This window comes from Suncus etruscus, chromosome 5, assembly GCF_024139225.1.
Source record: "Suncus etruscus isolate mSunEtr1 chromosome 5, mSunEtr1.pri.cur, whole genome shotgun sequence".
Taxonomy (NCBI): Eukaryota; Metazoa; Chordata; class Mammalia; order Eulipotyphla; family Soricidae; genus Suncus; species Suncus etruscus.
Window position 1 is genome coordinate 117,346,141 of NC_064852.1, and position 25,768 is coordinate 117,371,908.

General features: G+C 38.6%; 1 protein-coding gene across 1 annotated transcript; it reads left to right on the forward strand.

Moving 5' to 3' along the window:
* Positions 1–719: 719 nt before the first annotated feature.
* Positions 720–25,394, forward strand: TMEM237 (transmembrane protein 237). Its single transcript, XM_049772910.1, is given in 14 exon segments — positions 720–753; positions 2,069–2,100; positions 4,274–4,330; positions 5,188–5,278; positions 7,101–7,238; positions 9,341–9,470; positions 11,410–11,567; positions 13,955–14,078; positions 14,367–14,558; positions 15,702–15,775; positions 17,057–17,150; positions 19,951–20,072; positions 25,049–25,089; positions 25,091–25,394. Coding segments are annotated over 14 exon segments (1,392 nt in total). The 3' UTR covers positions 25,196–25,394.
* The last annotated feature ends 374 nt before the right edge of the window (positions 25,395–25,768 follow it).

Sequence of the window (25,768 nt, forward strand, 5' to 3'; positions counted from 1 at the left end):
TGATAGCAAATAGGGCGGGCGGTGAAGTGGCGGTGGGGGCTGTCGGAGCGTGAGTGATGGAGCTGCGGGCGCGGAGGGAGTGGAGAGGGGCGAGTGGCGGGCTGGAGGATCAGCGGCGGGCGCGGGTGTTGGTGCGTGGAGGGTTTTTGTGCGTGTCCGAGTCGGGCCAGCGCCTGCTCAACTTTGGACTGAATGGGAAAGAAGCAGGTGGTAAGCGGCCTTTGACTTTCTTGGGGCTCCGAGTAGGTTGGGTTCTTAGGTAGGTGTTCCGGGGTTTTTGTATTTTTTTTTTTTTGAGCCACACCGGGTGACGCTCAGGGGTTACCCCTGGCTATGCGCTCAGAAGTCGCTCCTGGCTCGGGTTTTTTGAAGTGGTAGGAACTGAGTCGACTGCCTAAACTGGGTTTGGTCTCTTTGGAACAAGGACGCCTTAAGTGCCTCTGCTTTTCCAGCTGTAGTTCTTTCTGCAGCTGTTGCTGATGTTCGACCTGTCCCGGGGCATTGTACCTTGGGACGAGTGAATTGCTACTGTACCCCGTGTCTCCCAATTAACCCTTTTGCATCACAATAGGAGTAGCATGGGGTGGTTGCAGAATTAAACTGATCTATAGGTGTTTAAATACTTTATTTGAAATATTTTAGAGTTGGCCTTATGTCACTGAGACCGCACTCCGAGGCGCACACCCAGTGGTGCTGGGGTGGGGTGGGAATGGGGGCGCATGGTGGCAAAGACTGAACCCAGGGCTTCCACCTGTAAAGCTCATTCCCTGCTAGATAGCCACATCCAGTGGCCCGAATGCTTCTAAGAAAACTGTTCTCTTTAAGCTGGAAACATGGTCTCTTATTTTTGTGAAACCTCATTGACAGTTACTTGGAAATGCAGCCCTCGGGCCCAGAGAGATAGCACAGCAGCGATCCAGGACCAAAGGTGGTTAGTTCGAATCCCGGTGTCCCATATGGTCCCCTGTGCCTGCCAGGAGCTATTTCTGAGCAGACAGCCAGGAGTGACCCCTGAGCACTGCCGGGTGTGGCCCCAAAACAAAACAAACAAAAACAAAAATCTTTTTATTATTTTCTCAGAAGTATCGAAGTTTAAATTTCTTCAGTGAGGGGCCGGAGAGATAGCATGGAGGTAGGGTGTTTGTCTTGCATGCAGAAGGTCGGTGGTTTTGGTGGTTTGAATCCCGGCATCCCATATGGTTCCCCGTGCCTGCCAGGAGCTATTTCTGAGCAGACAGCCAGGAGTATCCCCTGAGCAAAAAAAAAAAAAAAAAAAGAAGAAGAAGAAGAAGAAAGAAAATGCAGCCCTCGGGCTATCTTCAGAGTTATCTTCCAAAATAGTTTTTTTTGTTTTTTTGTTTTTGTTTGTTTTTTTTTTTTTTTTTTTTTTGGTGTACTTTAAAGCTTCCAGTGGCTTCACATTGAACTGAATAAATCTCAGCCGTTCTTGGTCTGTAAGACTAATTAATGTGGCCCCTGCAACCTTACATTTTTTGTTAGTTTGTTGTTTTAAATCTGAAAGGCTCCAAACTCATGTATTTTCTCCCCCTTGGCTCTTTCTTATTTAGGTTTCATCTCAAACATCTTAGAAAAACTCCCTCCTAGATTATCATTTGATACATGTTTATAGATTAATATATATGTATTCCAATGTCTAATACTTAAACACTAGAATGTGAATTCATAATAGCGGGATCCCCTCGTTCTTCTCAATGCATTTCTTCTTTTTGTTGTTGTTGTTTTGGTTTTTTGGTCACACCCGGCGTCGCTTGGGGATGCCGGGATAGAACCTGGATCTGTCCCAGATGGGTCTCCCGCAAGGCAAAGCTCCAGCTCCTCTCAATGCATTTCTAATGTTTACATAAAGGCCTTGCCTACAGATAGAAAGAATTGTAATTGACAAAATTTGATAAGGAATTTAGTATTTAAAATTGCCCAGTTGAGGCTGTGAGTTCCCTTAAGAGTTTCACTCAAAGGAATAGGAGTTAACAAAAGATTTGAGGTCTATGGAGTAGGGATCTATGGGACTTTCTTTTACTTACAGGAATCTTTTTTCTCTTCCTTATAGCGTCCTCCACGAATTCTTCCCCCTGTGCCAAGGTAAAAATAATTTACAGGAATTCTTTTTTTTTTTTTTTTTTTTTTTTTTGGTTTTTGGGCCACACCCTGTGACGCTCAGGGGTTACTCCTGGCTATGCGCTCAGAAGTTGCTCCTGGCTTCTTGGGGGCCCATATGGGACACCGGGGGATCCGTCCTAGGCTAGCGCGGGCAAGGCAGGCACCTTACCTCCAGCGCCACCGCCCGGCCCCTTCAGGAATTCTTTTATTGAATTTCAAAATCTAAAAATAAGGTGAAAACTGATTAGTACACTTGCAAAATTATAAGAATTCAAAAGAGACTTACTTATTAAACATCTTAGCGAAAAGTTTTCTAAAATTTTAAAGGTGACAAATTCTTGAATTATTCATTAGGATGAGTTACTAAATATTTTATTTCAAGGCCTGAATGTAAACAATTTAAGATAATGGATCCTTAGAGTCAGTTATCAGAATTCTGATCCTCTTTTGTTTGCCAGAATAGCTTCTTCAGTGTAAGCTGATTTTCAGTGACAAAAGGTTTCTTAATCTGTTTAATCCACTTTACTAACAAATAGTAGGAGAGTATGTATATATTGGTTCAGAAAATATTGAGGATTTTTTGGTTAGCAATCTATTTATGCTTAGCTAGTTTATTTGTGATAAATGATCGCTAGTTAATGAACTAGCTTACTATGTAAAAGCTAATTTGATTTTAGATTTGTAATAGTTTAAGTTGCTTCTCAATATAACAATATAATAGATTCCTAATTTACAAATTTCTTTTCTTTCTGCCTTTGCCATGATTACATTTCATTGGTGCCATTAAAGTGCTGTTCAAGGTGAGTTAGCTATTAAAGTAAAATGTGTATTTTTCTATTATATATATATATATATTTTTTTTTTGGTTTTTCGGGCCACACCCATTTGATGCTCAGGGGTTACTCCTGTCTAAGCGCTCAGAAATTGCCCCTGGCTTTGAGGGACCATATGGGACACCGGGGGATTGAACTGCGGTCCTTCCTTGGCTAGCGCTTGCAAGGCAGACACCTTACCTCTAGTGCCACCTTGCCAGCCCCTCTATTATATATTTCTAAATAAAATATTGTGTGTCAAAAAATAATTCCTTATTATTTCTCTTAAAATTAAATATCTGGCATAATTTATAATAGCACAATATCTATTTTAGCATAATAATTTCCACATGATCTGCCACTTTTGGGGGGAGGGTCACACCCACTACGCTCAGGGGTTACTCTTGGCTCGGCACTCAGAATTCACTCCTGGCACTCATGTGAACACATAGACAGATACTGAGGATTGATTCATGGGTTACAGTTGAAAAGCTGACCCAGGTGAAATGGGACAGAACGTTTAAAAAATATAAAGCCAGCAAGTCAGATGAAAGGTTTTCCATTTTCTAGGCCAATCATTATTGATGAAGGTAAACTTTACTGAAGAGAGACTTCCTGGATTAGATTGTGAATAGAGTATTCTTAAAAACAATCATAATTTTCAAGTCTAGAAAACTGATATGGTAATGAGCACTGTAAGAGGAGTTTGTATCATGAATATTGTCTAGCACAGCGGCGTTTGCCTTGCAAGCAGCCGATCCAGGACCAAAGGTGGTTGGTTTGAATCCTGGTGTCCCATATGGTCCCCCGTGCCTGCCAGGAGCTATTTCTGAGCAGACAGTCAGGAGTAACCCCTGAGCACTGCTGGGTGTGGCCCCCCCCCAAAAAAAAAGAAAGAAAAGAAAAAAAAAAGTCGTCTTATGGGGCTGGAGCAGTGGTGCAAGCGGTAGGGCATCTGCCTTGCATGCACTAACCTAGGACCGAGCATGGTTTGATCCCCTGGCGTCCCATATGGAGCCAGGAGCGATTTCTGAGCACACAGCCAGGAGTAACCCCTGAGCATCACATGGTGTGGTCCAAAAAAAGCCAAAAAAAAAAAGTCATCTTATATGCCAGAAAATACGGTAGTATCTAATATGCAACTAGCAGTAAGCTGCTAGTACCAAACTATGGGATCTCTTTGATTTTGTTGATTTCTTGCTTTTTTTTTTCACTAAAGTGGAAAAAGTTAGCTTGATCTAAGGAAGAGTGGGAAAGATCTTCCTTACTAAAAGTTTATTTTAGGCTATTCTGGGCATTGACTTTTAGGCAGCTTTTTCTCTCTTGTTCTTTCTGTTTTATAGATGATATTCCACTTAGTCGTCCCAAGAAAAAGAAACCCAGAACAAAAGCCACACAAGGTAAGTTGTGTTGTATCACAATTTTATTTGCTTTGTGTTTTTTTCTTTTCTTTTTTTTTTTTTTTTGGAGGAGCCACACTTGGCACTTACTCAATGCTTACTTTTAGTTCTGTGCTCAGGGATCATCTTGGTGGAGCTCAGAGCACCCTGTATGGTGCCAGGGGTCGATCCAGGTCAGCCACATGCAAGACAAGTACCATACTTACTGTATTATGGCTCCAGCCTGTAATCACAAATTTTTATAGGACTTCTAACATGCTACCCATCACAGGGCAGAGAGAGGCAAGACCAGAAGTTTGAAGTCACTGCTTTGTAGAGAACAGAACCAAAGTTTAGGCAGTGGGGATTCTGGGTGGTAGTAAGGATCAAGGCAGTGGGCAGTCTGTAGACAGTCTCCAAAAAGAAATGAAATAAAGGGTTGTAGTAACTAAGCTCAATTTCCATATCATCTGTGGATTTCTTGAGGCCTTTTATCCTTCAATAACATACATTGTCTTAAGCTATGTTTAGTTACAGATTATTGAACAAGGATCTATCTTCATTCAGACATCCAAGTTTCTTGGACTCCTCAATTTAGTAAAAGGAGCTGCATTAGATTATATATCTGAGTGTAGGGCCATATTATTTATTATAAGAGCTCTAATAATGAGATAGTTCTCTGGATGTTTTACTTAGTGTTCCACTAATACTGAATGCTGTGTTAGTAATTCAATTTTTTTGTTTTTAGAATTCATTGCCACTTTCAATAACTTGTCAGTTTTACTGATATATAAATCTCAGGCTTGAACCCTCAAAGTCACTTCTAATTGCTTTGTTCATCATGGTGACTTTTATGCCTCTTCCCCATTCTTTTCCAGTATCACAACTGTAGTAAATTTTCCTTTCCACTCTTAATGCTTGAAGGTTGTTCTTCAAGTCACTCTGTAATTCTCACTGTCCTCTATTCTAGTAAGTTCTGTTCACTTTGCTGGCCAAGTGTACTTTTTTGTTTGTTTCAGTTTTGGGGCCACAACTGGTGGCTCTTGGAGGCTACTCCTAGCTCTGTGCTTGGGGATCTCTCCCAGCTATGTTCAGAGGATATGAAGAGCTAGGGGTTGAACCTTGACCTCTGTATGTTAAGAGAATTAGATGAACAAAGATACTGAAATCCCAGGTGAGGGTCCAGATAAGCAGCAAAGCACATGCTTTGTCCAGATATTCTTATATATTTATGTTTATTCAAATTTTTATGTTTTTTTAACGTTTTATGAAGTCTTTCCTCTTTCTATATGATAGGGTAATAAGTAGTAAAGAATAAAAACCTTGAAAAGTAGGCTGTATATTTGTTTCCAGAAAGAGAAATGTTACATTTTCATTATTTTAATGTATTTTGTTCCTGAAAAGGCTGCTATAAATAAAAGTGATTTAAAGTGAGGCTGGAGTGGTGGCGCAAGCGGTAGGGCGTTTGCCTTGCATGCACTAACCTAGGATGGACTGCCATTTGATCCCCTAGCATCTTATATAGTCCCCAAGCCAAGAGCAATTTCTGAGCACATAGCCAGGAGTAACCCCTGAGCGTCACCGGGTGTGGCCCAAAAACCAAAAAAAAAAAAAAAAAGTGATTTAAAGTAAGTAGTTCTACCATGACAATGATATTGAGAGAGATAAGTAGACAGTGGAGGGTGTGGGGGGAGGGGGATGGGGAACATTGGTGATATACATTCAGTGACTGAAACCTACTATAAACATTTTTGTAATTACGGTGCTTTAATAAATTATTAAAAACAAACAAAAGTAAGTAGTTCTTTTTTTTCTCCCTCCAAGTAGTTCTTTTTATATTTAAAAAATATTTAAGGATGGGCCGGGCGGTGGCGCTGGAGGTAAGGTGCCTGCCTTGCCTGCGCCAGCCTAGGACGGACCGCGGTTCGATCCCCCGGCATCCCATATGGTCCCCTAAGAAGCCAGGAGCAACTTCTGAGCACATAGCCAGGAGTAACCCCTGAGCGTCACAGGGTGTGGCCCAAAAAGCAAAAAAAAAAAAAAAAATAAGGAAACCAGAGAATTCTGGCTCTGCTCAAGGATCACTTCTGGAAGTGCTGGGGATTGAACCTGGGTTGGTCATTGCTCCTGGCCCCACCTCTTGCATTTTCTTTTTTTTTTTTTTTTTTTTTTTGGTTTTTGGGCCACACTCGGTAACGCTCAGGGGTTACTCCTGGCTATGCGCTCAGAAGTCGCTCCTGGCTTGGGGGACCATATGGGACGCCGGGGGATCGAACCGCGGTCCGTCTCCTAGGCTAGCGCAGGTAAGGCAGGCACCTTACCTCCAGCGCCACCGCCCGGCCCCATCTTGCATTTTCTTTATCTGCTCTTTCTCTCACCACCTCCACCCACTATTTTTATTCCCCAGTTATCTTTATTCCCTCATTTGTTATTTTTTGTCACCTAAAGTCCAATGTTACAATAAGGATTAATTAAATTAAAATTTGGGCACAATCAGTTCTGTTAGATTAGGGATTTGGTCATTGGGAAAAAGTCTACTTCCTCTTTGTGTCATCTCTTTAAGCAGGGGTGGCGAACAAGTTCGACACAAAAAGCCAAAATTTTAAACTGTGAGTCAGAGAGCCATACAGCCATAGTGACCTGCCAAAACAGACTCACACAAAACATATAATTTTAACAATAATATATTAAACTCATTGCATTTTGCCATTTTGAGTGAGGGTAAAAATCCTGTTCACCACCCCTGTCTTTAAGACTTAGTGATCTCCTTTCCCCCACTGTTTTTCTGTAGGTAATACTTCTGTGGAAGGTTTTGTTCAGACTGTTGTTTATAAGACATCTGAAGACAGTGAGCCATCAAAGAAAGAACCCATAGAGCATCCAGAAGCTTCAGGTCAAAGAAGACCGAAGAAGACAAAACTTCCTCTTGGTATGTGAAGGAACAAGAGTAGGTTGTGATAGCAGTTGTGGTTTTCAGGCTATATTTGAAAACATGGCTATTATTTTTACACACCCAGCATGTTTTTTTAATGGGAAAGACTAGATTCTGCGTTAATTTTATAGTGAAACAACTGCTAACTTTCATTTTTTTTTAAAGATTACAAAGACAAAAATGTTAGATGTAAAATTTCTTTGAGGAGTTGTGCATTTGTATGTTGATAGGAATGTAAATTCATATAGGTAATAGAAATAACTCCAAGAGTTACAGTAAAGGACACTGATTTTAACATTATTTATAAGTATAGAAACTGGTAAAAACTAAATATGATGTGTAATACTGCCTATATAATGACCCTGGTTTGATTCCCAATATCCATATGCCACCCCCCCTGAGTCTGCCAAGAGTAATTTTTTTTTGTTTTTTTTTTTGGGAGGGGGTTTTTTGGGCCACAGCCATTTGATGCTCAGGGGTTACTCCTGGCTAAGCGCTCAGAAATCGCCCCTGGCTTGGGGGACCATATGGGACTTCGGGGGATCGAACCGCGGTCCTTCCTTGCCAAGAGTAATTTCTGAGTGCAGAGCCAGGAATAACCCTGAGCACCGCCGGGTGTGGCCCCAAAACAAAACAAAACAAAACAAAACATTATGAACAAAATGTTGATAAAACCACAAACTATAAAATAGTCAAAGATTTCCATTCAATGGAGTCAGAGTGCTGGCTCAGTGGTAAGGCATCTGCCTTGCCCACAGACCACAGTTTGATCCCCTGGCATCCCATATAGTCCCCCAAGCCAGGAGCAATTTCTGAGCGCATAGCCAGGAGTAACCCCTGAGTGTCACCGGGTGTGCCCACAAAACAAAAACAACAATAACAAAAAGATTTCCATTCAAAAAATATGTTGTGGGCTGGAGCGATAGATAGCATAGTTGTGGGGCATTTGCCCTGAACGAGTCCAACCCTGGGTGGACTCCAGTTGGATTCCCAGTATCCCACATGGTCCCTTGAACCTGCTAGGAGTGATTTCTGAGCACATAACAAGGAGTAACACCTGAGTGCCACTGGGTGTGACCCAAAAACCCAACAATAACAACGAAAACCAAAAAATATGTTGTTTTAATTTCCGAATAGAATTAGTAGGTAGCAAATTGGGGATCTCCATTGACTTGCTTAAACTCAATCTGCAATATGCAGAAATGAGTCAAAGTAAAATCTGAAGACAGACTGGGAACTGCCCTCTCTGGAAAGACCTGCATGTGACACACTGGCACTTGACTGGTCTGGGAACTTCATGGGTAACCAGTTGACTATGTTGCTGGAACTCCATGCACAGAATGTGACTTACTGTATTTTTCGTACCATAAGATGCATCCCCCACCCCCACCCCAATTACGTCTTATGGAGGGTATGCCGCCTGGAGCTGAAGCCCGAATGCAGGGGAGAAGAATGTCTAAAAACTGTGTGTCTTATGGTCAGGTGTGCCTTACAGAGTGAAAAATGTGGTACATAATTTATGCTGAATTTGTGTTTTATTTGGGAAATCTGGAGTTTAGCATATACTAAAGTTAATGCCTATGTGATTAGCCCCTAGTAAAATTCTTGGATCTGTCTCTCTGGGTTTCCCTGATAGAGATGATGTCACATGTATTGCTGAAGAATTACTACATTGATGGGACACTTCTGTAAGCTAGTACTTGGCTTTCTGTGGAATTTTGTGGCATGAGCCATTTTTCTTCTTTTGCTGATTTTGCTTTATACCATTTGCTATAATAAGTCATAACCACCGGTGTAATGACTTCTGAGTGCAGTGAGCTCTTACAGTGAATCATTAAACCTAGAGGTAATCTGGTAATCCACTGCATTATGGGTTTCAGATTGCTTAGTATTTCTCACCTGCTGTGTTTGGCATCAGAATTTCAAATTTTATTGTGAAATGTTTGGAAGTGTAACATTTGTTAACATTTAAAATTTGTTACGTAAAAATTTTTCAAAATGATGACAAAATATTTAACCCAATTAATATTATTTTAAAATAATGTTTTTTTATTTTAATATTTATAGTAAATTGAAACTAGAATCTACTTTATATTTAGAGTCAGAAACGTCCGTAACCCAGAAGAAAACCTCTAGTCCATCTCCATTACAAAGTGAAAATGGTATTGATGTGGAGCCACCCACTCCAGCTGAGGAGACAGTCACTCAGAAACCTAGAAGAAAGACAAAGTAAGACATTATTGGTCTCATATTCCACAGGGATTCATTGATGCTCAATTTGGAACTCCTGAATGGTTGCTTATTTAATAATTGTGACCACATCAGTTAAGGCTGTCTAATGATAAATTTGAAAATAATAAACCACTGAAAAAAAAAAAGAAAATAATAAACCACTGAGAAAATTAAAATATTATACTTTAATAAAAAATCTTAGGAGTTTATTACAATAGTATAAAACTGGATAGTTAAAATTAAAAAGGTAATGTTAATAAAATAAGGTATATGATTTATTTCCTCATATTAAAAATTTGAAATATGATTATTTCACCAATAAATTAAAATATGTTTGATTTGTTGTGTGTCAGGTAAAAACAAATGGCATAGTGTAATATAATCTAAGTTAAATAGTCCTATTATTTGGTTTTGGAAAGGACCCTACAAAAGGTAATCAGTATCTATATAGAGTCACACATTGTTTTTCTTTGTTTGAATTTATAGTTTTTAGGTAAATAAATCCCTACTGAACCTGCCAACTTACCTATGAACTTCCAGGTTGTCTTTAACTTCATTTTTAGTCCTTTACTTATATATGAAACTTTAAGATTTCTATATAGCCAGATTCGCTAGTGTTAACCTTCATAACTTTTTTCTTAATTGAAAATTTAAAAAAGTTTAATATAACATCATGATTGGTTATAACAGTCATTTCAGGCATTAAATGTCCAAACACTAAACTCACCCTCAGTATGGCCTTCCCTTCAATGGCGTTCCTTATTTCTCACCAACCACCGTAGTCTGTCTCCATGCAGGCACCATCACATTTACTTCCTATTATTTTTTACAACACAAAGATAAGTGGAATTATCAAAACTTAGGTCAACAAGGGTCAGTTTGAAATAATTGTTCTATCTCTCAATGGTGTCACTTAAGTCATTTTCTAGGGATTTACTGGTCTATGGTTGGTGCTAGTCAAGCCTTCTATGTTCCTGTTTAGGTTCACTGAGCTTGGTAGATTTCTTTGTAACATTCCTATCAGATTTCCTGTGATCCTACTGGGCTGACACTATATGAAATTCTGAGGCACCACATAGAGTCATGCAGTCCAGGATCTATAGATATGAAACATATTTGGTTGCAAGGCAGTTTTATAAGGTTGGGTTATAGAACTGGGCCATTTCTGTTGGAAGGTAGCAGTTATGGTGATGGGATGCTGTGGCTTCAGGCAGAAAGGGGAATGTGTACCCACCCATTCTTAGAAGACCCCAGAGTTATCAGCCCAGACCAACATCCTTGGGAAGATTCAGCAGCCAGCATTTTCTTTATTTTTTTAAACATTTATTTATTTATTTATTTATTTATTTATTTATTTATTTATTTATTTATTTATTTATTTAGGTTTTTGGGTCCCACCAGAGGTGCTCAGGGGTCACGCCTGGCTCTGTGTTCAGAAATCACTACTGGCAAGCGCAGGGGTACCATGTGGAGTACCAGTAATCAAACCCAGGTTCATCTTGGGTTGGCCACATGTAAGGCAAATGCCCCGCCTCTGTGCTATTGCTCCAGCCCCGCCCACCCCCAGCAGCCATCACTTTCTTTTTGAGTTTTATAGAAGATCTTGACTGTTTTTCTGCTGGGAAGATGGCAGGTGTAGATAGAGACTGCAACGTTTTCTGTTAGTGGGTTGTAGGGGTATGTGAGTTCTATATTTTTGATTCTGGAAAGAACCTTACAAATCTAGTTTAGTTACTTCACTTTTCAGATGAGCAAACCAAGGTTTGCAGAAAATAGGTGATTTGATATATATGTAGTTGTTAATAATAGACCCAGTTGAAAAAAAATTTCTTGACTCAGAATCCAGTCTTCATTATATATATATAGGTACCTCCTTAGGTAAGTCTGTAAAAATTCAGTATCCATTCATTTTTCTTGTACTTTTCCCTATTTACAGGAAAACCCGGCCAGCAGAACTGCAGTATGCCAATGAGCTAGGAGTAGAAGATGAAGACATAATTACTGATGAGCAAAGTAATACAGAACAACAGTCTGTATTTACTGCACCTACTGGCATTAGTCAGCCTGTAGGCAAAATATTTGTGGAAAAAAGCCGTAAGTATATCTTTGTTTTGAAATATGAACTCTTTAAGAATTATACAAGAATATTCTTTGACCTAGGGATTATACTTCTGAATTAAGGAAGTAAGCAAAACAATAGATAAAAATGTATATGCAATGCTAATTAGTACTTTTATTTATGAAAGCAAAAAAACTGGAAACAATCTAAATGTTAGACTAGAGGATAATGTTTCTGTCCATTAAGATTTATCTATTCAGGACCAGCGGGATAGCGTAGCAGTAGGGCGTTTGCCTTGCATGTGGCTGACCCAGGATGGACCTAGGTTCTATCCCCAGCATCCCATATGGTCTCCCAAGCCAGGAGTGATTCCTGAGCACCACCAGGTGTGACCAAAAATAAATAAATAAATAAAATAAAAATTTTCAAAAAGTTAAAAAAAAAGAAAATCTAAAAATAAGATTTATTTATGCTATTTTCTAATTTACACCATTAAAATATTATATTGGAAGAATATTTTATGGAAATATTCTGATGAAAACTCAATATGCATACATATGATTTGATGTCAACTATAAAATTGTATAGGACAGGGGCCTGGAGAGATAGCACAGTGGCTAGGACCAAAGGTGGTTGGTTCGAATCCCGGTGTCCCATATGGTCCCCCGTGCCTGCCAGGAGTTATTTCTGAGCAGACAGCCAGGAGTAACCCCTGAGCAACGCGAGTGTGGCCCAAAAACAAAAACAAACAAACAAAAAAAATTGCATAGGACAAAAGACTAGAAAGAAAAATTGGCAAACTATTCATCATGATTTTTATGGGTTATGGAATTATAGGTAATTTAAAAATCTCCTACACCATCATTTATTTCTTTTTTTATGTATCGTTTATTTATATCCTTTGTGTATTTGCCAGTTTTCTACTCTTGATAGCAATGTTGGAGGAGCATGTGCTGTTATAAATTCTATAATTGTGGCTGTAATTCTCTGATAGGGCACTTTTATTGCATATATGAGATTCTAAGTTTGATGAGGTCCTTGACACTTAAAAATTAATACAAGATGTGATTACCTTACAGTATAAAATACAAAAGTATAGCTATATATTTATATGGAAACAATTCTGATATTGTATAATGTTAAAGGAAACCTATTGATAGCATTGTGTCATATACTACTCACATGGATATGCTACTTACAGACTTTATCTGAGACAAAGATTATCATAAAGAATCCTTATTTAGTGTTGATGCAAATGCAAATTGGTTTAGTCTTGATAAAAAGCAATATGTAGTTTTCTTAAAATATTAAAAACAGAACTACCATATTATTTAGCAATTTCACTCCTTGGTATCTATCCAAAGAACAAAAAAAGCACTAATTCAAAAAGGCACATATAAACCTATATATGTTACAGCCTTATTCACAGTTGCGAAGATATGACCCACCAACAAGTACCCACCAACAGATAAGTAGTGAAAGAAGAGGAGATATAGTTACAACATGGATATAACTGAAGAGTTATATGAAATGAACTTCAGTTATATGAAATGAACCCTGTATTTGCAAATGATCCAAGTGATCATTGCCTGTCTAGAATCATGCAGTGTAGATGGGTCATATGGGTCATGTCAAGTGACAAATACTCTTACTTGTTGGGATATAAACAAAGCAATCTTTCTTATATGTGCCTTTCTCACTGATGTGATCATTTGTTGTCCTCTTTATTTGAGTTTCCCTGTTAACAAGTGACTGTGAAATTCTTTTTTTTTTTGGGGGGCCACACCCGGCAGTGCTCAGGGCTTACTCCTGGCTGTCTGCTCAGAAATAGCTCCTGGCAGGCACGGGGGACCATACGGGACACCGGGATTCGAACCAACCACCTTTGGTCCTGGATCGGCTGCTTGCAAGGCAAACACCTCTGTGCTATCTCTCCGGGCCCTTGAAATTCTTTTCTCATGTACCTATTGGTCATCCACCTATTTTATTCTGAGAAGTGTCTTTATTTTTCTTAAAAATAGAAAAGATGGGCCTGGAGAGATAGCACAGCTGCGTTTGCCTTGCAAGCAGCCGATCCAGGACCAAAGGTGGTTGGTTCGAATCCCGGTGTCCCATATGGTCCCCCGTGCCTGCCGGGAGCTATTTCTGAGCAGACAGCCAGGAGTAACCCCTGAGCACTGCCGGGTGTGACCCCAAAAACAAAACAAAACAAAACAAACAAACAAACAAAAAATAGAAAAGATACCATGCTTAAACAGCCAATAGAAAGGAGCCTGCTGAAATAGGACTGATGCAGAGAGACTTTCTAGGTAAAAATAGCAGAAATTCAGTCTCAGTCTGAGGATTTTAAATGTAGAGTCACTAAACAGACCAGCAGAGTTATCACCTGCTCATTCTTGGTAGTTGTGTCATGTTTCATTAGGACGATTCCGGGCTGCTGACCGTTCTGAGTTAATAAAAACCACAGAGCGCCTTGATGTGTCAATGAATGTGAAGCCTTCCTGGACCACCAGAGATGTTGCTCTGTCGGTGCATCGGGCTTTCAGGTGACTGTTTAGATTAGACTTAAAACAAGTGTTCTATCATTTTGGAAAAATGTCACTTACTCAATATTGTTAACAAAATTGATACTTGAAAGTGCTAGGTAGGTATATATTTTAAAAGTCCAGTTAGAGTTATATGATTCTCCAGTCAGTGTAATGAGAAATAAAAAGCTTGTTTGTATCTTTTGTGAAATGTTCTATTTTATTCTTATATGTGAAGAGATTTTAAACAGTATTGTTGCTTTTCACTTTAGTAATTCCTGTGTAATGATTAAACCCTTTCTAATTCAGGATGATCGGTCTCTTTTCTCATGGTTTCTTGGCTGGCTGTGCAGTGTGGAATATTGTGGTGATATATGTTCTAGCAGGATATCAGCTTTCTAACCTCTCAAATCTTTTGCAACAATACAAGACCTTAGCATATCCATTCCAGAGTCTTATCTACTTGCTTTTGGCGTTAAGTACAATTTCTGCTTTTGACAGGTAAGATTATTGTGACTACAGATGTGAAAGCAATTGTAAGAACTGGTATAAAAATCAAACTCACTCAGACTTGGTGAGAACTATGGTGGTTACTAGATGAAAATGTGGGCGGGACAGTGGAAGAAATGGTAGAAGGATCCTTTTGGTAGTGGGATAGCACTTCAATGGGTGGGTGTGGAGAGCCCCAGAAACATATTCTGGTGTTAAACTGTACCCCTCTACTGCTATAATACTGCATTCCCAAGATAGAAAAAAAAAGGAAAATAATGGGCTGGAGTAATAACACAGGGTAGGGAATTTGCCTTGCATGCTACTGACTCAGGACAGACCTGGGTTCAATTGCCAGCATCCCATATGGTCCCCTGAGCCTGCCAGAATTGATTTCTGAGCTCAGAGCCAGGAGTAACCTCTTAGTGCTGCTGGGTGTGGCCCCCAAACAACAAAAATAAGAAGAAAATAAGAAAAGCAATAACAAACTAAATTTTTTATGTTGCATTTGTAAGTAGTCTTTCATATATATGTTATGTCTAAACCATAACATAAACATAAACATAAAGTTTAGTAATGGATAAAAAAAAATTGGCAGCATTTGAAACTTTTTTCCTTTCTAGAGAATCTATGTTCTCTCATGAACACATATCCTTTTCTCCTCTTCTCTCTTCTCTCTAAATTTCTTTCAAGAAAAACTATTTTGCTTCAGGAAGGAAGGAAGGAAGGAAGGGAAGGGCAAGGGAAGGGAAGAAGGGAAGGGAAGGAAGGAGGGAGAAAGAAGGGAGGGAAGGGAAGGGAAGAAGGGAAGGGAAGGGAAGGGGAAGGGAAGGGAAGAAAAAGAGGAAGGTGGGCCCGGAGAGATAGCACAGCGGTGTTTGCCTTGAAAGCAGCCGATCCAGGACCAAAGGTGGTTGGTTCGAATCCCCGTGTCCCATATGGTCCCCCGTGCCTACCAGGAGTTATTTCTGAGCAGAAAGCCAGGAGTAACCCCTGAGCACTGCCGGGTGTGGCCCAAAAACAAAAACAAAAAGAGGAAGGAAGAAAATTTGATAGTATTTGAGAAAAGAAGCAAAATATAAAGCTAGTAGTTAAGATGATAATATTACAAGAATTTTGCAAATGTACTGTGACAAGAGGTTTTATATTTTCTAGGATTGACTTTGCTAAAACATCAGTAGCAATTCGAAATTTTTTTGCTTTGGATCCAACAGCATTAGCGTCTTTTTGTAAGTATATAAATATATAACTGGCATTTGAGATGCAGTGTTATTTTTAACCAGGAAAACACAATTTTATTAATTATGTAAACAATGTATTAACTAACATAAATTAACTATATAAAATTTTACTGCTACTTAAAACATTTCTTACAACTGTTCAGTGGAATTTTTTTTTTATTAAAAAACCAGTGAAGGAGGGCCAGAAAGATAGTAGGATGGGCAGGGTGCTTGCCATGCACAAGGTCAACCCAAATTTGATCCCTAGCACCCCATATGGTCCCTGAGCCCCAGGAGCAATCTCTGAGCATAGAGCCAGGAGTAATCCTTGAGCATAGTTAGACATGAGTCTCCCATCCTGCAACTGAAACTAAAAAATTGAGAAGCTAATTTTTATAGTATTTTCCCATTTTTTAGTATTTTAGTATTAAGGTTTTTTTTTTCTTTTTTGGGAGGGGGCCACACCCATTTGACGCTCAGGGGTTACTCCTGGCTATGCGCTCAGAAGTCGCCCCTGGCTTGGGGGGACCATATGGGACGCCAGGGGATTGAACCGTGGTCAGTCCTACGCTAGCGCTTGCAAGGCAGACACCTTACCTCTAGTGCCACCTTCCCGGCCCCAGTATTAGTATTTTTTAGACTTTATATAAAAGTTTAACTTGTTCTCTGCTACTTGCAGGTTCTTTTGTTTCTTACTTGACATCATAGATTCAGTTAATATAGCACTTGGATAACAATTGCTGCTTTATGTATTTTTGATAGTTTGGCCTTTATTCTAAGTTATCACAATATGTGTATATATATATATATATATATATATATATATTTAGTGCTGGAGGTGGAGTGGCTCTCAAATACCAAGCAGGGGACCTGGAGCCATTCCTGGCAGTACTTGGTCAACCAGGCTACATAGTCAGTGCTAGAGCCCGAAATGCAGAACTATGCTCAGTATATCCTTGTGATGTTGGGGTTCTTCAGGGCCAGTGCAGGGATTCAAACTAGAGTCCTGCTGCACTCACAGGGTGTGCCCCTGAACTATCTCCCTGGCCCTATTTAATGTCTTCAAAGATCATCCAGGTACTTGCTAGTTCCAATATATTGTGAGTATCTCAAATTCTTTCTGTACCTATACTTAAAAAATTAATATAAATCTTTGTTCTATCAAAATTGATCAAATACATTTTTATATTATGTCCCAAATTATATGTAACCTTTACCTCAATATATACATTCAAAACAGAGTGGGTTGTTGAAAATAATTGTTCATCATTTTATTTGTCTTTTTCTCAGTGTATTTTACTGCTCTTACACTCTCTCTAAGTCAGCAAATGACAAGTGACAGAATCCACCTTTACACACCTCCTTCTGTTAATGGTAGTCTCTGGTAAGAATTCCAATAGCATGAATGATTGTTGATGATAAAGTTGGGAGAATCACATTTATTTTTATCACTAAATATCATGAGTCATCCTGTTTTTGTTTCTAAAACTGTGGTTAGAAAATACCACATTGGTCACAATAAATTAAAAAAAAAATGAAAGTTAAAAACAAATAAAATGAACTATTTTCTAACTATGTTCTTTATTGCACCATACTTTTACTTTATTCTCAAACCTTACTTTAAATTGTACTTTCCCCCTTTGATAGTTCTGTGAGTTATAGATCTCATTTGAGGAAGCAAAGGTCCATGAAGAATTTACCCTATATTCCATATTACAACTATTAAAAAGATGCTAAAAATGTTTTTCAAGTGAATGATAAAATCGGAGAATCTCATATATATGTATATTTTTTTTTGGTTTTTGGGTCACACCCGGCGGTGCTCAGGGATTATTCCTGGCAGTCTGCTCAGAAATAGCTCCTGGCAGGCACGGGGGACCATATGGGACACCGGGATTTGAACCAACCTCCTTTGGTCCTGGATCGGCTGCTTACAAGGCAAACGCTGCTGTGCTATCTCTCCGGGCCCCAGAATCTCATATTTTAACAAAGCCAAAATGCATAAAAATCACTGAGCATAGAAGAATATGCTATGAACAATTGTTCATACTCTTCAAGCAAAAACATTTATTTCATTTAAATCTGAATGTCTCAACTAGATGGGTGTGACTGATAAGCTGAGCAAAGAAAAGTACATAAAATATGGAATAAGTTTATAATGTAGACATAACTGAAAATTGTAATTTAAATCTTAGAAATTCAATCCCATGTTATTTCTTTGGCAACTGTTTATAATTAAAAATAAAATTATAATTATAATAAATTATATATTTATATATTTACAAATATATATAAATGATAATAAAATTTATAAATTTAAAATAAAATTGCATAATTAAAATATAAGGCTCATGAAATTTAGTGTTCTTAGTCTGAAGTCTGTAAATAGAGCTCAGTATTTACTAAGTAGAGGTGAAACATGTCCATTTTAGCACAAAATTATTTTAAAGAAATTTATTTAGGAATTTCAAATAGTTTTCTTGTTTGTTTGGTCATTCTGTTTTTATTCTTTAGTCTGCTTAATTAATTCACAATAACCTTTGGAAGAATATTATTGCAGTCAATTTTTATTTTAATGTTATTTATTAAATATATAGCATTATAATACGTTTAAACTGGTTTAATTTTTAGTTATGAATTAGTTGTGTCACAGTTTTAAACTTCTCTGAACAGGGAAATGGGGAGCCTCCATTAGTGGTGGGAAAGTTGCACTGGTGAAAGGGGGTGTCATTTTCATGACTGAAACCCAACTACAAACATGTTTGTAATCATGGTGCTTAACTGAAAATATTATTTAAAAAAAGAAAATACCAATTCTGGGAACTGGAATGGTAATATAGCAGGTAAGACACTTGTCTTGCATTGGCCAGCCCAAGTTTGATCCCTGAAGTCCCATATGGTCCCTGTGTACCACCAGAAGTAATTTCTGAGTGCAGAGTCAGGTGTAACCCCTGACAATCATCAGATGTGGCCTCAAACCCAGAACCAAAAAAGACTTCTATTTTATTATCTAATGGATAAGCTTGTTACAAATACCTGCATGTTTAATGAGATTTTTTTTAAAACAACATGTCTTAAATGTTATGGCTTTATACTAAGTCATTACATGATACAGTGGAAGAATTTCACCACACAGTCCTTAGCCAGGGAGCCTGCTAACCCAGAATAGTGCTGGCAGGAAGTAATTGGGGTTTATGTCTCTTTAAGGCAGTGCTTCTCAATTATTTTCTGTCATGTCCCCTAGGAAGAAGAAAACATTTTTTGTGCCCCCCATGCGACGTAAATTGTATCTTTATTAAAAAAAAACTATAACCTGCAAAACAAAAATATATAAAATAATTTGAGCTGATTTTTTAATCAGAGATGGTGTCTGGATTAATGGCTACATTAATTAAGCACATTTTGCGATGCATAGCTTTTCGAAGTGGGGTTTGAAGCAGGTTACAGCAACTTTCAGCTCCGGAGACATAAAGAGACATAAACACAGGGCTTAGCTTGTTATGACAGTGTTTGCCAAGGTCAAATGTGACCCCCTTTACGGGGGACGTGCCCCGCTTTTTGAGAACCACTGCTCTAAGGAGACCATCTTATGGAGAACTTGCAGATCAGCAGGCGAGCTGAGGCTGAGGGATTTAGATTCTGACTTCTGAGGTTTCTATTCACCGGCCTCAAAGCAGCGTCTCTTTTGGATGAGATGCAGAATGAAAGGAAAGATGCTTCATAAGATTCATACATTGCACCCAAACGTAGAAATAAGTAGGCAGCATTAAATTTACATTAATGCACAAAGTGGATATGGTCAGGGTCCAACTAGCTTTTAATCTTTGTTTTTACATTTATTTTATAAGGAACTTATGTTTGATGTCAAGTTTTTTTTTTTGTTTGTTTGTTTTGTTTTTGGTTTGGGGCTACACATGGCGGTGCTCAGGGGTCACTCCTGGCTCTCTCCTCAGAAATCATTCCTATCAGGCTTGGGGAACTAGATGGGATGACCGGGATTGAACCCAGGTTAGCCACATACAAGGCAAACTAACTCCTTACCCACTGTGCTATCAATTTGGCCCAAGTTTTGCTCATTCTTTAGATGAAGACTATTTTCTAAATTCACATCTATACATATTACATATACATGGATATATGTACCAAAGTGAGGATGTTTCTGATAAACATTTCTGTAACTTTAGGGCTACAGGAGTTGAAGAACAGATTCTCCGGCCGTGGATTGTGGTGAATCTGGTGGTGACCCTGCTGGTTGGCTTATCTTGGCTTTTCCTGTCCTATAGGCCAAGCATGGATCTTAGTGAAGGTACTAAGGGAAAAAATAGTGTAGGAATACAGCAATCTTTTATAATTATTGTAAAGAATCTTTTCGGGAGGGGCAGAGAGATAGCATGGAGGTAAGGCATTTGCCTTGCATGCAGAAGGTCGGTGGTTCGAATCCCGGCATTCCATATGGTCCCCTAAGCCTGCCAGGAGCAATTTCTGAGCATAGAGCCAGAAGTAACCCCTGAGCACTGCCAGGTGTGACCCAAAAACCAAAAAAAATAAGAATCTTTTTATATATCATATGGTATTTTAATAACAAGGTATATTTAAACTAACAGAATGGCCAGGGCAGCTGAAAGGAGGGTCTAGCAGAGCTGGGTTCTTCTAGAAGAAGGGCCTGAAGAAGGCCTTTATTTCTGACCCTTGTATATATTTAGAAGGTATTTCTTTTCTTAGAACCATTCATGTGTTTTAAATAAAATCTTTTCTTAATGTTCTAACCAAAGTTCTTAATTTTAAGTTAATAATGTTTATCTATGTAGCTTTTGTCAGAAACATATATTCAAGTAAATTATTCATCCTCCTTCTACAGGCACAGATTCTTAATTCTTTATTGTCTAATGAAGTGTTTACATCTCTATCCCCAGACCTCTTTGTGACACCCAGAGAAGAAGAATTGTATTAGCAAACTATTACCCTCTCAAGGATTTTTTTTTAGTACAGTAATAGCTGCAAATTGTTAGTAGAGAGTTTGTAGCTGTATATTGTATTTCCTTGGTAGGTGTTCTATAGTACTTGCAATATGACTCTCTCTCTCTCTCTCTCTCTCTCTCTCTCTTCCTCCTCCCCCCGTCTGTTTCTCTCTTTCTTTAATTTTTGGACTACACTTAGTGGTGCTCAGGACTTACTCCTGGCTTCTGCACTCAGGGATCACTCTTTGTGGAGCTCAGTGGACCATATGTGGTGTCAGGTATTAAACCCAGTCTGCTGCATGCACAAAATGACTCCACAATAAGGCTTCTTGAAACAGTGGGTTTGTATAGTTAGGTGGTGGGCTTCAAAATTAATATACAGATGTTTACAGTTTTCTTATATGCAAATAATGAGCTTTTAAAATTTATTTAAAAATGTATCACACAGTTGACCTAGTTAATCATAATACATTAGTTTCCAGATAAGTAAAAGCAAAGTTACTGAAAAATAATGGAAAGAAAAATAAAATGGAAGAGAAAAAAGAAAGACAAAAGAAAAAGTATAGTAACAAACTCATTTGTGAAAATTATTTTATCACAAATGAGGTCATTAATACGATGGCAGAAGGTTTAGTAATCTTTTGTTGTTGTATGTCCAGTCTGTTAAATTGGGGTGTTCCTTTAGGGATGAGAGTATCAAACAAATGATGTTTTCCAGAAATCCAAAGCATATATTCAGCTTCAGGTCTCCTGAAAGAACAACTGACATACCTGAAGTGTAGTCAAATCAGTATCCCCACAGGGATTTATGGAGGAGGGTCAGAGATGAGGCAGGCCATAGAGAAATGGTGATTTTTGTTTTGTTTTGTTTTTGTTGTTGTTGTTGTTTGTTTTTGGGTAACACCCGGCAGTGCTTGGAGGTTACTCCTGGCTCTACACTCAGAAATCGCTCCTGGCAGGCTCGGGGACCATATGGGATGCTGGGATTCGAAACACCGTCCTTCGTCTAAGGCAAATGCCCAGCCTCCGGAAATGGTGATTTTTTTTTTTTTTGGTTTTTTTTTGGGCCACACCCGGTGACGCTCAGGGGTTACTCCTGGCTATATGCGCTCAGAAGTCGCTCCTGGCTTGGGGGACCATATGGGACGCTGGGGGATCGAACCGCGGTCCGTCTCCTAGGCTAGCGCAGGTAAGGCAGGCACCTTACCTCCAGCGCCACCGCCCGGCCCCGGAAATGGTGATTTTTGAGTGATGGAGGCAGTAAGTATGGATGACTTCAGCAGAGTTAGGGCTTGACCCACCCTCTCCTCCTGAGATGAGCTTTGTGGTGATTGGGCCAGTGTAGCCATATTCTTTCATGGCTTGGTTTACAGATTTACATCTCATTTGAGAAAAAAAAAATTAGTCTATGGAACTGGCCTAGTTCCAACATAAAGTCATGAGATTCTTTTTTTAAATCTTATTCACAACTGTGTCTAAAATCTTCGTTGTTAGATATTAGTATGGTCGCTCTGGCCTTTTTAAGGGAGTTGTTTGAAGGTTTTTATCCAACCTTTGACTCTGAATCTGTGTTTGCTTTGACTACTCAAATGTATTTCTTGCAAGCAGCAAAATATTGGGTTTATTTCTGATTCATCTTGTCACTCTGTCTCTCTGTCTCTGTCTCTTTCATTTTTTTTTTTATTTTTTATTTTTGGCCAAACCTGGGACACTCAGAGGTTACTCCTGGCTCTGTGCTCAGAAATCACTCCTGGCAGGCCCAGGGGGCCATATGGAATGCCGGGAATCCAACCCAAATTTGTCTTGATTCGGCCATGTGTAAGGCAAATGCCCAACCTCTGTGCCATCACTTAATTGATACATTTACCCATTGATATTTAGAGGATTATTGTCATGCCATTTATTATTTATTTATTTATTTATTTATTTGGTTTTTGGGTCACACCCGGCAGTGCTCAGGGGTTACTCCTGGCTCCACACTCAGAAATCACTCCTGGCAGGGTCGGGGGACCATATGGGACACCGGGATTTGAACCAATGACCTTTTGCATGAAAGGCAAATGCCTTACCTCCATGCTATCTCTCTGGCCCCATCATGCCATATTTCTACAGGAGTTTTGTGTGCTTGTGGAAGTCGTCTTGTCTTACAGTAGTTCCTTTACTTCTTAAAAGGTGTTTTGAATCTAGATTGTTCCTGAGCTGTGATGTTCTGACTATTGCTTCTTCACCTGGCTCTGAGACCGTAACAAATTTTATATTGTCCCTCTTAAATTCATCCCAAATAATTTTCTTTTCAGATATTCCTTTATTTTGAGGGTTTTTTCCCAATCAACTACTGCTGTTTGGAGATTTTTTTGCACCTCATCTCATAGATTCTGTCCTGAGCAGCTATTATTCTGCTGGATGAGGCCTTCCAAGGAGTTTTTCATTTCCCACCAAGGTTTTCAGTTTTGTTCTTTGTTTTAGTAGTTTTCTTATTTCTACTGTTAAATCCTGTATTTTATAGGCTGTGTGACTCATTGTTTCTTTGAGCTCAGTAAGCATCCTAGGCATTTCCACTCTGATGTCCTTTCAGAGGTTGTATAAGTTGCTGTTACTGATTGAGTCTTAAGGATTACAATCTTTCCCCTCAACTGTGATGGAGTCTGCACTGCCATTCCATGGTTTCTTTTGTTGTCTAGAGGGGTGTGTTTTTCACTTCACCCTCAGTGTCCTCCCCACTGCCAGGGGAAAGGTCTGGCAGATGGAGGGATGGAGATTATCTTGTTCATTTTTGTTTTTTTCTGGTTTTAGGCCACACACAGCAGTGTTCAGGGCTTACTCCTTGCACTGCACTTAGGGATCACTCTCAGTATGTTCAAAGGACAGGTTTTCCTAATACAATTAGTTTTTTATTTAGTATATATAGTTTTTAGTCACTCAAATAAAGTTCATCTAATAATGACACAAATTAATTTTATTATATATATTTTTAATTTTATTACATTTCTAATGTTTTTTCTATATTGGTATGTTGATAATTATGTAAAGTTATGTTTTAATGTAAAATTGTCAACTAACAACCTTCTACACTTCTACACTGTAAAGAAGACTAAAGCTTCATCATCTGGCATGAGCAATATTCAGTCTACACAATAAAACATGTGACTTATTAAAGATTTCCAGAATCAACTTTCTTTTTGGGCAAAGTGTGTCATATTGCATTTCATTTCCATGCGAATTCTTTAAGAATGTAAGATGAGGATGACAGATAACATCTTACTTTTTGGGTTTAGGATGACTAAATGAGATAAAATGAGATCTCTGGTACATACCACATACTGGTTTTACATCCTTCCTCTACATCTACCTCTTTCATTTTTTTTTTTTCGGGCCACACCCGTTTGATGCTCAGGGGTTACTCGTGCCTAAGCGCTCAGAAATTGCCCCTGGCTTGGGGGGACCATATGGGATGCCGGTCCTTCCTTGGCTAGCGCTTGCAAGGCAGACACCTTACCTCTAGCGCCACCTCGCTGGCCCCTACCTCTTTCATTTTAAGTCATCATGGTTATTGTAAATGATGCCTTTAGATATTTATTTTATTTTATTAACTGTTGAAGTGAATATAGACTTTATTTAGAAATTCTGAGAATGGGAAAGGAAAGGGAAAGAGAAAGAATGAAAGAGAAAGAGGAAGAGAGAAATATGCTCAAGAGAGAGCACAGGCTCCTCAAAATGTAGAGAGAACCCCAGTACACATACTAGTGTGAAAATACGAAAGCTTGAAAGTCCACATCTCAATAGGGGAGATTAAGGTATCATGTCCTGGGGTACCATCTACCCAGGCAACACATGTTCCATATTTAGACATTTAATGATCTTGGATTCTCTAAACAACACATATTTCCTTATTATATTTATTTAACTTTTTTTTTTTTTTTTTTGGTTTTTGGGCCACACCCGGTGATGCTCAGGGGTTACTCCTGGCTATGCGCTCAGAAGTCGCTCCTGGCTTGGGGGACCATATGGGACACCGGGGGATCGAACCTCGGTCCATCCAAGGCTAGCGCAGGCAAGGCAGGCACCTTACCTCTAGCGCCACCGCCCGGCCCCATATTTATTTAACTTTTAAAGCACTTATAATATATTAGAGATGTCACTATTTAAAATGGAAATGTGTATTTGTCATTAGTTCAATTTTCCCATCAGATTTCTATATTAAGAAGTCTTGAACCTTTAGATATTACTATTATGTCAATATTTATAGAGATTATTTATAACTAAAGTTCGTTATTAGGTTCTAGGAAACCATTTTGAGTATGATCTGTTTATTTTTCTCTCCTAGAGCTGATGTTCTCTTCTGATGTGGAGGAATATCCTGAAAAGAGATAAAGGAGCTAAAGTCTCTTCATTAGACCAGCTCACCATCAGTGTAATAGTGACTCAATATTTAGAATTTTCCCTGATTTTATTTTTAAATGTATTTTTATAAGATATATACAGGTGTATTGGGAATGGGTTTTTAAGTGATATGATACTGAAATTTTAGGGGCCTGAGTGATAGTACAACAGGTAGCACACTTGTCTAACACATAGCCATCTAGGTTCAATCCCCAAATCCCATATGGTCTCCTGAACCTGCCAGGACTGATCTCTGAGCACCATGAGATGTGGCCTGAAAAAAAAATAGTGAAAATTTTCTCAATATTATGAAAAATGTTAAATTTGTCTGTAATTTATATTTAAATATTAATCTCTATATAGCATTATTACCTTTAGACAAGGAGTGAAAGGTAGTGAAAGTTTTTATCTTCTGATCTCACAAATCAGTTGCATCTATAATCATTCTCTTACAAAGCACTAATACAGAAAAGCTGTAACTTTAGTGTTATAAAATGTATGTCAGTTTAAATAAATTTAGGAAGTGGGGAGAATGGAGTCAAGAACATTATTTTTTATGACCCTTAGTCAATAAATTTAGTCAATAAATTGAAATATGAAATTTGTCCGGTTTGGAGTTTGTTAGTGGTTGTTTATCATGCATAATATAATGTCTTTAGCTTGA